This window comes from Cyprinus carpio, chromosome A5, assembly GCF_018340385.1.
Source record: "Cyprinus carpio isolate SPL01 chromosome A5, ASM1834038v1, whole genome shotgun sequence".
Classification (NCBI taxonomy): domain Eukaryota; kingdom Metazoa; phylum Chordata; class Actinopteri; order Cypriniformes; family Cyprinidae; genus Cyprinus; species Cyprinus carpio.
Genome location: NC_056576.1, coordinates 31,673,970 through 31,686,994, shown reverse-complemented (window position 1 = coordinate 31,686,994; position 13,025 = coordinate 31,673,970). Strand labels below are relative to the sequence as shown.

Below are 13,025 nucleotides of genomic sequence, written 5' to 3'. Positions count from 1 at the left end.
TGTCAAAGGTAGAGAGCGCAGACACATAAAAGCATTTGGTATTTGCTGGAAAATTGGCTTGGAACAACAACAAAGTAAACTGTCACTTAAATGCACAAAACATTGATTTTGCTTTTAAGATGGAAAAAATGTTTTAAAAGCATTGTTTGATTTAAAAATAGCACTTGTCTGAATTTAGTAGGCCAAGGCCACCTGAATTTATGGCTGACAGATATAATTGCCTAGGAGTTGTTGCTCCTATATACTGTATATTAAATTAAATACAGTTGCTGTTTAATGGGAAAGACAATAACCTTGTTGTTATTTCTGCATTATGTTTTGCAAATGTAATTATGAAATATGTTCTCTGGCTTCTATCAACCCAGTAATTTTCTTAAAGCTTTAAGTATTATTAAGATTAACATTCAATGTGTATTCTGCTCTATTCTGCCCCATAAACTGTGTGGAAAGACACAATAATGTTTTGTTTAATGCTTGTGCTGCCAGGGAATGAATTATCTGCACAACAGTTACATTGGCTCCCATGGCAATCTGAAATCATCTAATTGTGTGGTGGATAGCCGCTTCGTTTTGAAAATCACAGATTATGGTCTGGCAAGCTTCCGTTCGTCTTGTGAAAATGAAGACTCACATGCACTGTACGCAAGTAAGAATCTGTTAAGGTTTTTTTGTTTTGATGCATGAAACATCAGTTGACTTTTGTGCAGTGCTGATTGAATCCCTAATGTGACCATATTTAGTGACTGCTTACCTAATGGATTTTTCAGAAAAGCTATGGACGGCCCCAGAGTTGCTGATATATGATAGGCATCCACCCCAAGGAACCCAGAAAGGAGATGTGTACAGTTTTGGGATCATACTACAGGAGATAGCACTAAGGAACGGCCCATTTTATGTTGAAGGCATGGATCTCAGTCCCAAAGGTAACAGCCCCAAAGTTCAAATACATTTAAACTGATTTGTTGAACACCACTGACAAGTGTTTGGTTTGGTTTTGTTACAGAGATAATCCAGAAAGTGCGGAATGGCCAGAAGCCATACTTCAGGCCTACCACAGATAATAGCCGGCACTGTGAAGAGCTGACCATCTTAATGGAAGGCTGTTGGGCTGAAGACTCTGCAGAACGGCCTGACTTCAGCCACATCAAAATCTTTATTGCAAAATTTAACAAGTAAGCACTGCACACTTAGATCTGTTATATTTACAAGAAGTAGCAGCAGCATTGTATCTTTGAACAGAATGCAGCATCTGTCCTAGAGCTGACAGCTCATTGATAAACAGCCTTTATTGATGTGAGTGAAAGCTTTATGGTTAATTCCCCAAAGGAGCACTTGACAGGCATTGACAAAGTTCCACTAAAATGCCTGGTATGTTTCATGTAAAAGAGGGCCTTAAAGCCCAGTCTTCATTATATTAATGCATCTTGTTGACACATTTAGACATGTTAGTGATTGGACAATTTTTAAAAAAAATCAGGTATCTAAGTATAAACCAGGGCAGCATTTCCCAAAAGCGGCTTGAGCTATAAGCAGATCACAGAACTGATTGTACAGGCTACCTTAAGCAGTACCTGAAAATCACTGTAGATCAAGTGCTCTGGAGTAATCATAAATTACTAAAGTGCATTGTAAGCAGAAAGACTTGTGCAGTAATCTGCAGGAGAACTGCTATAAATTACATCTAATCTCAATGCCGTTCCAGTGCTGTCATGGTGGCTCTGGGAAGTGAGGACAAGAGGATCTAATTGCAACTAGATTTTTATTAAACAAATCCAAGAACTTACTCCATAGACAGCTGGAGAACACAGCAGTTTTATAAAACAAAGTCAAAACCAAACTGAAGACTTAAATACACACGATAACAAGCAACATAACAAAGAGCAAGTACACAACAAAATCAGTGTCCATTGCATCAACTGGAAGAGGGAACGAGGGGACAAAAGAAAACACAGTAAAACCAGGTCAAAAGACACTAAAAGCCCATAAAACAGAACATAACTGCCACAGATGCTTACACTTTATGCACTGTAGCTAAAATATGTATGTACTGTTAGCAGACTCGTATAAATATTATTTTACCTTTATTTAAATCAATAACCTGGGCGGATTTTCCTTTAAGCAGGTGATGCAAATATATTAGTAGCATCATCTTTCAGCATACTAAAGGTACAGAGAGGTCAACATAAATTGCTCAAGGTAATATTAAAAGCTCATCCTTGTACTCATCTGGGTACTGGTATTGCCAGTGGAGAAAAGAGTTATTTTAATTCAAATGGATAATAACAGTTTGGTTTGGTAAGAAATTTTCAAAGCCATGCTTCAGGGGGTGGTAATATCATTTATCCATATGGATATGGAAGTGCAACAGGAAAACAAAAAAAAAAAATGTTGGAAATAGTTTACTGTGTTTCTAAAATATGTGCACGCAGAGTGAAGTTTTAAAATGGTGTAAAACATTTTATTAGTATTGTGATTGTATGTTATAGTTAAATCTTTTAAGCTCATAGAGGACCACAATGGAAATTATCTTTATTACATTATTAGCAAAAAACAAAACAAAACAAAACAAAACAAAACAAAAATATCCCCTAAGTATGAGCAGTATATTCTTGCCTGCTATTATTACTGCAATTAAATGTATTCATATAATTTAATATATTCATAAATTAAATTAATATCAATTTGATTATTAATATATTCAATTTCCAAAAGTTAAACTTTAAAAATTCAAGCATTGAGAAGTGTGGCTCATTAGATGAATGTAGCCCGGCAGGTCTGTATTGGTCTGCTGCATGTAGGAGTGAGCTCTGACCCCTAAATAGAACAATATGATTCAGTAAACCACACACCAGCAGCATGATTCAACCGGAATAGACCACACTTCATCATAAGTGCTGCGTTTTACCACCTCATCAGATGCAACGATGCTATATTCCTTATGAAGTACGCTGCATTATATCTCTTAACTGCAAAACTGAGTACGTTTCCTATTTTCAGTACCATTTTCATGCTTTTTTAATAAAACGCTGCAATCTCTCCAGTTCATCTTGTTGAATTATTGATGGGTTACCGGTGATTTCACATAATTATAATCTTCTACTGTAATCTGTCTGCTGTAATTATAATTATATATATCTGCTGTAATTACACATCTTGTGTAGAAGCAGGTGTCTAATGTTTTTTTTTTTTCAACAGAGAAGGCAGCACCAGTATTCTCAATAACTTGCTGTCCAGAATGGAACAATATGCCAATAACCTGGAGAACCTAGTTGAGGAGCGAACACAGGCCTACCTCGAGGAGAAACGGAAAGCTGAAAACCTTCTTTACCAAATCCTTCCACAGTAAGAAATGTGTTGTGTAATATTTCCAATGCAGTTTCCAAACTTTTAATTGGAGATTGAAGAAGGGATATCTATTATTTCAAGAGTTCTCTTATTACTAGATAACTTGCATGTGACGTAACTTCTACCAATTTTTTTAATCTCTTCTAAAAATGGCTTATTGTTCGAGTATAGTCTGTTTATCAGATAATTATTTTAGTGGTGAGAACTTTTAAGATTGGCTTAAGATGAAGCTGACTAATTATAGAGTACTAATCCCTCTAAGGATATAGCTAGGAATTAACTAAGCTCATTCATTCTTAAAGCTCAATCTTAAATTATCATAATTGTGTCAAAAGTGATCTTGGGTCTTATTAAGGAAAAGCTGCTGTACAAAGCTCCCATATTTCGAAATGCTGTAAATCATTTTCAGTTTTTGTATACCTTTCTTTAGTTTTTAGATAAGGATTTATTAAATGAAATTATTTTCTGTGTTCAACTATGAATTGTTAAAATAACTGATAGTTTGCTGCTACATGTCTGCTATTGTGTTTGGACTTGTGTATGGAAAATAATTTCATGGTTCACATCATAACCTAATTCTTCTCACAGTTCAGTGGCGGAGCAGCTGAAGCGTGGGGAGACTGTACAGGCAGAAGCCTTTGATAGTGTCACCATCTATTTCAGTGACATAGTGGGCTTCACATCAATGTCTGCTGAGAGTACACCATTACAGGTCAGCACATTCATTTTTAATTATCTTAAAACTTTCAGATTATTTCTAGGTATAAAATAGATTTTGAATCCTTGATTTTCAATGTATCTTCAATGGGAAACTAATAAAAATCGATATATTATATTATATTATACACTGTGAAATATTATTGTGATTTTAATGGTAAAAGACTAAAAATGCTATGGTTAAAACCTGTTAATTGGTTACAGTGAGTTTCTGTACACTATATGGTGAATAACTGATGCAACCTTACATTTAATGTAATTTTACAGTAAAATACTGTTACATTTATGGTTTTTGGAGGTGAAAATGAACAATTTATTGTATAATTTACTGTGAAAAACCACAAATAGACGTTCCCAGAAATATAGAAATACTATCTCTTAGTCATTTCTATGCCGTTTTTTTTTTTTTTTTTTTTTTTTTTTTACCATACATTTAAAAAAAATTCTAATTTATTACAGTGCATTATTATATTATATTTTCTTTATTATATTATATTATATTATATTATATTATATTATATTATATTATATTATATGATCTTTATTACCACATTTTCCAGAAAATAAGAAACACAGCGTCAAAATTGCATGTGCAAAAATAAAATCAATCAAACACACAAACAAACAAATAAATAAATAAATAATGTCAGAAATGTAAGAAATAAACTCGCAGTAAATCGCAGCTAGTTTAAGATAATTTAAAAAATAATATATGACTTATGTTCTAGTAATGATGCTATATTATTTTATAATAATAATGCAAAATATATTAACATTTAAATATAAAAACAAAAAAGCAAAAATCTGTTTACATATGTTACAATGACTGAAAGAATCTGCTAGTGAAATTATATTATAAAATATTCTATATTATATATATGTATATAATCTTAGAGGCAATTCAGTGAGAGTTGAGTTGGTTATGAATGTTAGATTGTGGAAGATAGACTACCATGATCTGGCATATTTCACTGAATGTTTACTCAGCAAAAACAATTAAATTATTGATAAATGGACATATTTCATATTATGTCTGCTCTGTTTATCTGTGGTTGAAATGAACATAACTATATTTAGTAAGCGATTATCCTAAAATATTTTATGATTATGCAAGCACTGCACATCATTTCTATTGCAAGCAACATATCTAAACTTCACAATGTCAGAGATTGCAGCTTTCTTTTTTTGGTCTGAGCCACAGAAAAAGCATTCCTTTCCTCTCATTCCCATGTATTTTGACATGATGATCACTTTCTGGAGTTTTGCCCCAAGGTGGACATATATTCTCACTTGATGCTCTGTGTAGTAATAAATTCTGTGGCAGACATCCATAATGTTGCGTAAAGAAGAGTTTTTAAATTAATTTGCAAATGAAAAGATAGTCACAACCTTCATCTCCCATGTAATAAATCTCAAAATATATTTCTGGAATGAGAGGTTAGATTCAGGCCTGAAACTTTACATTTGAAAAAGTTGTGTGCTCCTTTAAATTATGAGACATCTGAGGCCATTGTTACAGATTTTCTTTTATACTTCTCATCTGAACTCTTGGAGACCAACTAAGTTTGGAAAGTTACTCAGAAATTAGACCAAATGCAGAAAACTAAACTGAATCATCATAACGTTTGGATCACAATGTAGTTCAACAGCTGTTCAAATATATAAATATAAAATCCAGCAATGTTTCAGTGATTAAGCATTAAGCTTATAGCATGACGACTTCATAATGAAGTTGGCATCCATGGTTAATTTTGTCATATTTTTTTCTGTATGTATGCAAATATTTTTCTCTGTAAGGCCTCTTTCTGGGCATTCTTCCAGGGATGGGATGGGGCTGAGGGGAAAAGGTATTTTAATTTGAGGGAACCAAGCAGAAACACATCACAGCAGTCATATCTCGCTTAATCTCTAAGAGACATGGCAGAGCTGCAGACACAATAGACTTTTATTATACGGTCTGTTTGAACTGATTTTTTTTTTTTTTTTTTTTTTTATCTGGGGCACAGATGTAGAACTATTTCTGTCAGGTTCTCATCACACCTAAAAAGCTGTGAAGAAAAAAAAAATCTCTAGAATCAGAGGAAGTCTCTTCTGAATATAGTCAAACTAATGAATTTCAGAGAGAATGAACTGAACAGAGCAACATGTTTTGTATCTTGGCTGATTTCAAAGAAATCCTCAAATGGACAGCACCTTCATTATTAAAAGCTTTCAGTGTTTCCATTTAGTGGGGTTACTGTCAAGTGTATTTCCTCAAATGTCTCTGAATTTAAAGGAGCATTTTCTATGATTTATTAGTTTAAAAAGAATACACACACACACACACACACACTCACACACGCACGCACGCACGCACGCACACACACACACACACACACTCACGCACACACACACACACACACACACACACACACAGGGGTTACACTAAATTATGTGAACAGCCATTATTATAAGAGTTGATATAATTTGTGCAGGCTACATTTGACATTTTTTTTTGCGATCATCTTTTAGTTATAAATGTAATATATGTTTTGTTCAGCAGTGGTTAGTACAAGTGCTCTGTGAAATGGATGCCTTGCCAAGCATCCAAAAAGGGCAAATCTTTAGCCTATTTAGCAGGAGTATCTGTAACCATAACAGGCCAATTGTTTTTTTTTTTTTTTTAAGAACAATCTTCACAATTTTGACTATGTGAAAAAAGCATGACAAGACTTCATCTGCAAAGAACAGCTGGTGAAAACTGAAAGTAAATGATAGGGACTGACGAACAATAAGAATGATTGTGTCCAAACAACACAAAACTACTGCAGCAAAAGTGACAGCAAACCTCAATATCCACAATATATCTGTTTGCACAAAAACTGACAACAGAGAACAAAGCCAACATCCACGAAAGAGCTGTAATTGCATTTTTCTTTTTTTGCTCAAATCTAAATACAAAAATGTGAAAAAGATGGTGTTATAATCATAAATCATGGACAGTGTGAGCTACAAGATGAGCTTTAAGATCACCTTCCTTAACTTAACAGTGTCTTGTTACTCTGTTCAGGTGGTGACACTGCTGAATGATCTCTACACATGCTTTGATGCCATCATTGATAATTTTGATGTATATAAGGTAAGTGTCTTTTAATAAGCAGTGCAATCTTTGTATCTTTTCATAAGTTTTTGTATTACAGTTAGTTATTGTACACTATCGATTTCATAGAATGTGATTTTGAAATCAGCATATTAGTGTTTCTGAAATGATTTAAACTTTAATCAGATTATTTGAAAACTTCTTTACTTTTTGCTGATGGCAGGTGGAGACAATCGGTGATGCATACATGGTGGTCTCAGGTCTGCCTGTGAGGAATGGGAAGCTACATGCACGTGAGATAGCCAGCATGTCACTGGCTTTACTGGAACAGGTTAAAACCTTCAAAATCAGACACAGACCCAACGATCAGCTACGATTGCGAATAGGAATCCACACAGGTATCGTTGCTCTTTCACAGATTCCATTATTAATATTCATTCATTTTAGGCTAAAAGCCTTTGAAATGTTTATTAATATCGAGAAAACCATGGCAAGTTAAGGCCAAGCAATGATGGTGGATAATAAATGCATATGAATATCTGTACAATCACCCATAAGAATTTTTTTTTCTTCTCTTAAATATGAGACAAAAATCTTAAAGCCTAAATCTCACTTTTTCTCTATTTACAACATTAATATTTTCTGTTTCTGTTTCCATCTGAGTATTTGTTTGCTTCTCTTATATATAGTAAAAGTGCAGTTGAGACGTAAGGTGCTTATCAAGTCAAGTCAAATCACCTTTATTTGTATAGCGCTTTATACAATACTGATTGTTTAGCAAAACAGTATCAAACAGGAAAATAGTTTGTCAATAATGCAAGAAGACAATAACATATAGTAATTTTATCCAGCTAAAGTCAGTTCATTGATGATTCAGTGACGTCATCGTCCAGTTCAGCTCTCTTCCAATAGTGTCTGTGCAATCAGTCAAGCGTCCCCAACTAAGCAAGTAAAAGGCGACAGCGGCAAGAAACCAAAATGTCATATTCAATACATGTGATCTGATTGCAGCCTGTTGCTTTTGTTCAGATGATTTTTTTCAACCTGTCAGGAAGTATTAGGACTGTGTATAAGCAGTTACAGGATTCCAAAAGTGACTTAATCTCCCTCTTTGCTGCATATGTGTGTGTGTGTGTGTGTGTGTTGAGCAGGCCCTGTCTGTGCTGGTGTAGTGGGTCTAAAGATGCCCCGGTACTGTTTATTCGGAGATACTGTCAACACGGCATCCCGTATGGAGTCTACAGGGGAAGGTTGGTGACAGAAATATGTTTTTGATCTTTGTTCAGAATGCAGAATTTTTTCCACACCATGACAATGCAGCATGATACTAAGTTACCTACATCTTGGTATTGTGATTTTGATATATGTGACCCTGGACCACAAAACCAGTCATAAAGGTAAATTTTTCCAGATTTGAGATTTATACATCATCTGAAAGCTGAATTAATAAGCTTTCCATTGATGTATGGTTTGTTAGGACAATATTTGGCCGAGAGACAACTATTTGATAATCTGGAATCTGAGGGTCAAAAAAATCTAAATATTGAGAAAATTGCCTTTAAAGTTGTCTAAATGAGGTTCTTAGCAATGCATATTGCTAATCACAAATTAAGTTTTGATATATTTACAGTAGGAAATTTACAAAATATCTTAATGAAACATAATCTTTACTTAATGTCCTAATGATTTTTGGCATAAAAGAAAAATGGATAATTTTGACCCATACAAAAAATATATAAATATACCCCAGTGACTTAAGAGTGACTTTTTTTAATTTATCATTAAATAAAATAAAATTCTATTCAATCAATAATTCAAAAAAATGATCAACTTTTAAACAAAATACATTTATTATGTAACATAAAATTCATATAAATGCTGTTGAACCTTCTATTCATCAAAGAATCCTGAAACAAATAATCATGGTTTCCACAAAATATTAAGCAGCACACCTTAATTTCAACATTGATTATAATAAGAAAAGTTTCTTGAGCACCAAATCAGCATATTCTAATGGATTATGTGTCACTGAAGACTGGAGTAATGCTAAAAATTCAGCTTTGCCATCACATGAATAATTAAATTTTAAAATATGTACCTTAGAAGGTAGCTGCTTATGTGGACAGCAGACAGTGAGGCAGCTCACTAGGGTTTGAAACAAAGCTGCTCAGTAGCATTGTATACTTGTATTTTAATTTGCATTTCACCAGTTCACAAGTAACAGCTGTTGTTCATGAGACTTACCACAAGTATTGACTCACAGTCCACTTCCTGAGGTGGGCTTTATTAATAATTAATAATTAGTGACAAGGACCCAGTATCCAATATCCGGTTAGATTTATAGCATGTTTACAGTTTGTTGCAGCTTAATGAACACTTAGCCATAAGGAGCCCACACCATATGGAGCCTCTCAGATTAAGAGCAGTATGTTGTTCCTCCTATATCCAGGACAGATTGCTATTTGCCCCATATGTGTAGTGTGTCGGTTGTCGTTCTTATATGTGGTGAATCATATTTTATCACCGTGTCATCTCACTCACAGCTGTGCACTTATTCTGATTGGCTGTGACCCTTAAAGGGATAGTTTAAACCCAGAAATAAAATTCTTTTGCTCACCCCCATTTCATTTCAAACCCATACGACTTTATGAGTGGGGAGATTTTCCTGTACAGCGATAGCATACAGTGACCAAGACATAAGGGTATCATACTGTAATCCATACAGTCTTCTGAAATCATAAGATTTTTTAAAATATGGATTAACAGAAAAAAAGACTATTTATTAACAGAAGAAAAAAAAACATTGTGGTTGAGTAAATGATGGGTATTCATCTCAAGGTTGACTTTTGATTATTAATGATTATCATTTGCTCCACAGCTCTGAGGATACATTTGTCTTCAGCCACCAAAGAGGTGCTGGATGAGTTTGGCTATTTCGAACTCCAGCTGCGAGGAGACGTGGAGATGAAGGTACGAAGTTTCACCTGTGCTTGCTTTCTGAAATGATAAAGCATGTATAAATGTGAGAGAATTTTAGCATTTTATAGCACTATCTTTAATGATTTAAAAACTCTAATAGAATTATGATTAAGATTAAACAATATCCAATGACTGCATTATTTTAGTTCATCCAGTAGGATTTTGTTCAGTTGTTTAGAAGATTTTCGATCAATTCTATTTTAATCTTTGAGGATTCGCTCCATACTTTGCTTTCAATAGATATTCTATACAAAATCCTTTAGTTATTAGGCAATATTTTTTCCACCAAAACGATAAATAATCTGTTACCATCGCTTTCAGATTTTCAGATATCTGCTTCATGCAATGCTACATAAGTCCTGTAAACATTTAACAATGCTCTATTGCGTTGATGTTGGCCTTCCATACCAGTCTGAGACTTAAAATGCCTGGATCACAATAGAGGTCCTATTTCCACAACCTGTCTTTGTAGAATTCTTTAGTCTTTTCATTAAGAAAAGAGAATATTGCTTTGTAGATAAGTTCCTCAAGCGAGCTGTTTGAGTGCTATTTGATCCATGCTATTGATTGGGTTGTTCCTCTCTTTTAGGGTAAAGGCAAAATGAGAACGTATTGGCTTCTGGGAGAAAAGACAGATGTCTATGTTATCTGAGAGCACTGCTGATGACAGGAAGTCACCAGGATCAGAGCCACTGTTTCATATATTTGTTCTGTGTCTGAAAGGGTTTCTTGCTCTTGCACGGAACAACACATTATAATACCTTTTGAGGGAGGTTAATTCAGGTATATTTCATACCTGCTTTAAAACTGCAAAAATTGTATAGTTGTTGTTTTTTTTTTTTTTTTTACAGTTAAGATCTCTTGTGCTGACAGTTAAGTATGTCTTTCTTGGTGAAAGTCTTATTTTTTGTGCTTCCTATATTTAGATTTTTGTAAACTGGTGATGTGTATTTGACATTTTCTTAACACGTTCAAGTGCATTGAATGGTGGTGGTCAAGACTGAGGACAGAGCGTTTTATCATAATGTAATATTTGTATATATGTATATCCAAGACATTGTAAGATATTTTGTTCAATAAACTGAATTAAAAGCAGGTTCTTGTGTTGTCATTATTAGCAAAACTCTTGTAAATATATTCTCACTCTCAACAGTAAGGAATTGTGAATATTAATGAATCCTTTCAGAAGGGCTCTTTCCCACTCAATATACCTTCCCAAAGGGCTTTGCAGCTCATTGGCACAAGAGACAAAGAGAAAATTGCACACTTGAATATCTCACTCTTTCTCAGAGCTACATTAACTGCAACACTTAAGCTAAATACTCCACTAAATACTCCTCCTTATCGATCACAACCTAAAAAAATAAATAAAAAAAACCTATTGAAATGTATTCAAAACCATTTACTCTTCTCCAATATAGAAATGAGTCTTACAAATAAGATTTGTGCCAACTCTTTTTATTAATAGATTTTTTTCCATGTCCACTACAATGGAGTCCAGGACTGAAGCAACATAAAAATCCCCATATTTTAACCATAATTATGAAGTATAGTTTGTGGACTAGAGTTGAACTATATGTTGAAAAAACAAAGATTTTGAATAGGACTGTACTGTATGAATGGACAATGCAATAATGTAGAAACAAGGTAAGATTATATGAAGTCTCAAAAAAACTTGTTTGATCCTTTTTGTTGGTTGCAGTAGGTGAATCTGAGTATAAATGTCTTGTGTGTTTGGAATGAATTTATGTGTCTGGTTGTTTTGATGAATACATGATTGTGTGCATTACAGCATCAAGGCATCAGTGTGTTTGGAGGGGGTGTGAGAGTGTGTGTTGCTGTGTTTTCATTGATCTCACATCCAATATGGCTGTTTCTCTGATATGGCTGATATGGTCACTATCTGCAGGACAGGGGCCCTCCAGGAGCAGGGTTGCCCCCCCACCCCATTATTTGTGTGTGTAGAGAGAGAGAGAGAATGAGAGAGAGAGAGATTATTTAGCTTAATCTAATTACTGTAAAATATATAGCATGTTTTTATAGTAAGAGGTATCAACTGATGGCTGGTTCATACCAATGTAGGACTGTAACCATCAGTTTAAAAAAGATAATAATAGAACAACTTTTTCAGTATTCCCATGTCATAAAACATTTAGTGTTACTCTCTCTGAAACCATACACTGCTCATTAAAGAACATACAGCTCTGATCATTACTGCTCACTCAACAGTTTTGTGGTAAATAGGGGTGACGTTGTAGTCTGATCATTAAGAATCCATTTGGCATCTGTGCCTTCAGTGCATTGCATCTCTGTGTGTGAACTCATGTTCACAGCTGCTTCTCACCCCCATGATTCTTAATTACCGCCCACTAGCAGCTCTGTCACAGTCAGTGCTGTTGCCAAGTGGTCATTCTGCAAAGCTTTGCACACTGATATATACTTAGTAACAAACATGCTTTACCAGGGTTTTATGAAATATAGTCACAGCTTTCAGTTTATAATTATGTTTCATTGCAAAAAATCAATTATTAATAAACAGAAGTCAAAAACACTTTCTGTTGGTTTCAAATAATATAGTATAAAAACATTGATACTGTTCAGGAGCTGAACACACACACACACACACACACACACACACACACACACACACACACACACACACACACACACACACACACACACACACACAGACAGAACATAATTTAAATGTATTTTTCCTTGAAGCGACAAGAGTAAATTGTTTAGGAATCAAGCCAGTTCAAAGGCTTTCTTTGGAGTTCCTCAGAGAAAACAAATTTTGTAAAAACAAAGGGAAACACTGAATTAATGAAGTCTAAAATTACTTGTTGCCATAGTTACCCAATGTTAATCCCTGCTGAAAAGAGGAATGCAGCGACAGAACAGC

The 13,025-nt window shown here is 34.3% G+C and overlaps 1 protein-coding gene across 1 annotated transcript in view; it reads left to right on the top strand.

Annotated features, from left to right (window-relative positions):
* Positions 1-11,215, top strand: part of LOC109088458 (atrial natriuretic peptide receptor 2-like) — a 43,943-nt gene extending 32,728 nt beyond the window's left edge. The window contains exons 13-22 of the mRNA XM_042756900.1: positions 487-646; positions 768-923; positions 1,004-1,172; positions 3,196-3,342; positions 3,934-4,057; positions 7,112-7,180; positions 7,365-7,539; positions 8,293-8,391; positions 10,020-10,111; positions 10,710-11,215. Of these exons, the coding sequence (XP_042612834.1) occupies positions 487-646; positions 768-923; positions 1,004-1,172; positions 3,196-3,342; positions 3,934-4,057; positions 7,112-7,180; positions 7,365-7,539; positions 8,293-8,391; positions 10,020-10,111; positions 10,710-10,772 (1,254 nt within the window). The 3' untranslated portion in view covers positions 10,773-11,215. The remainder of the gene's footprint in view (positions 1-486; positions 647-767; positions 924-1,003; positions 1,173-3,195; positions 3,343-3,933; positions 4,058-7,111; positions 7,181-7,364; positions 7,540-8,292; positions 8,392-10,019; positions 10,112-10,709) is intronic.
* Positions 11,216-13,025: the final 1,810 nt, after the last annotated feature.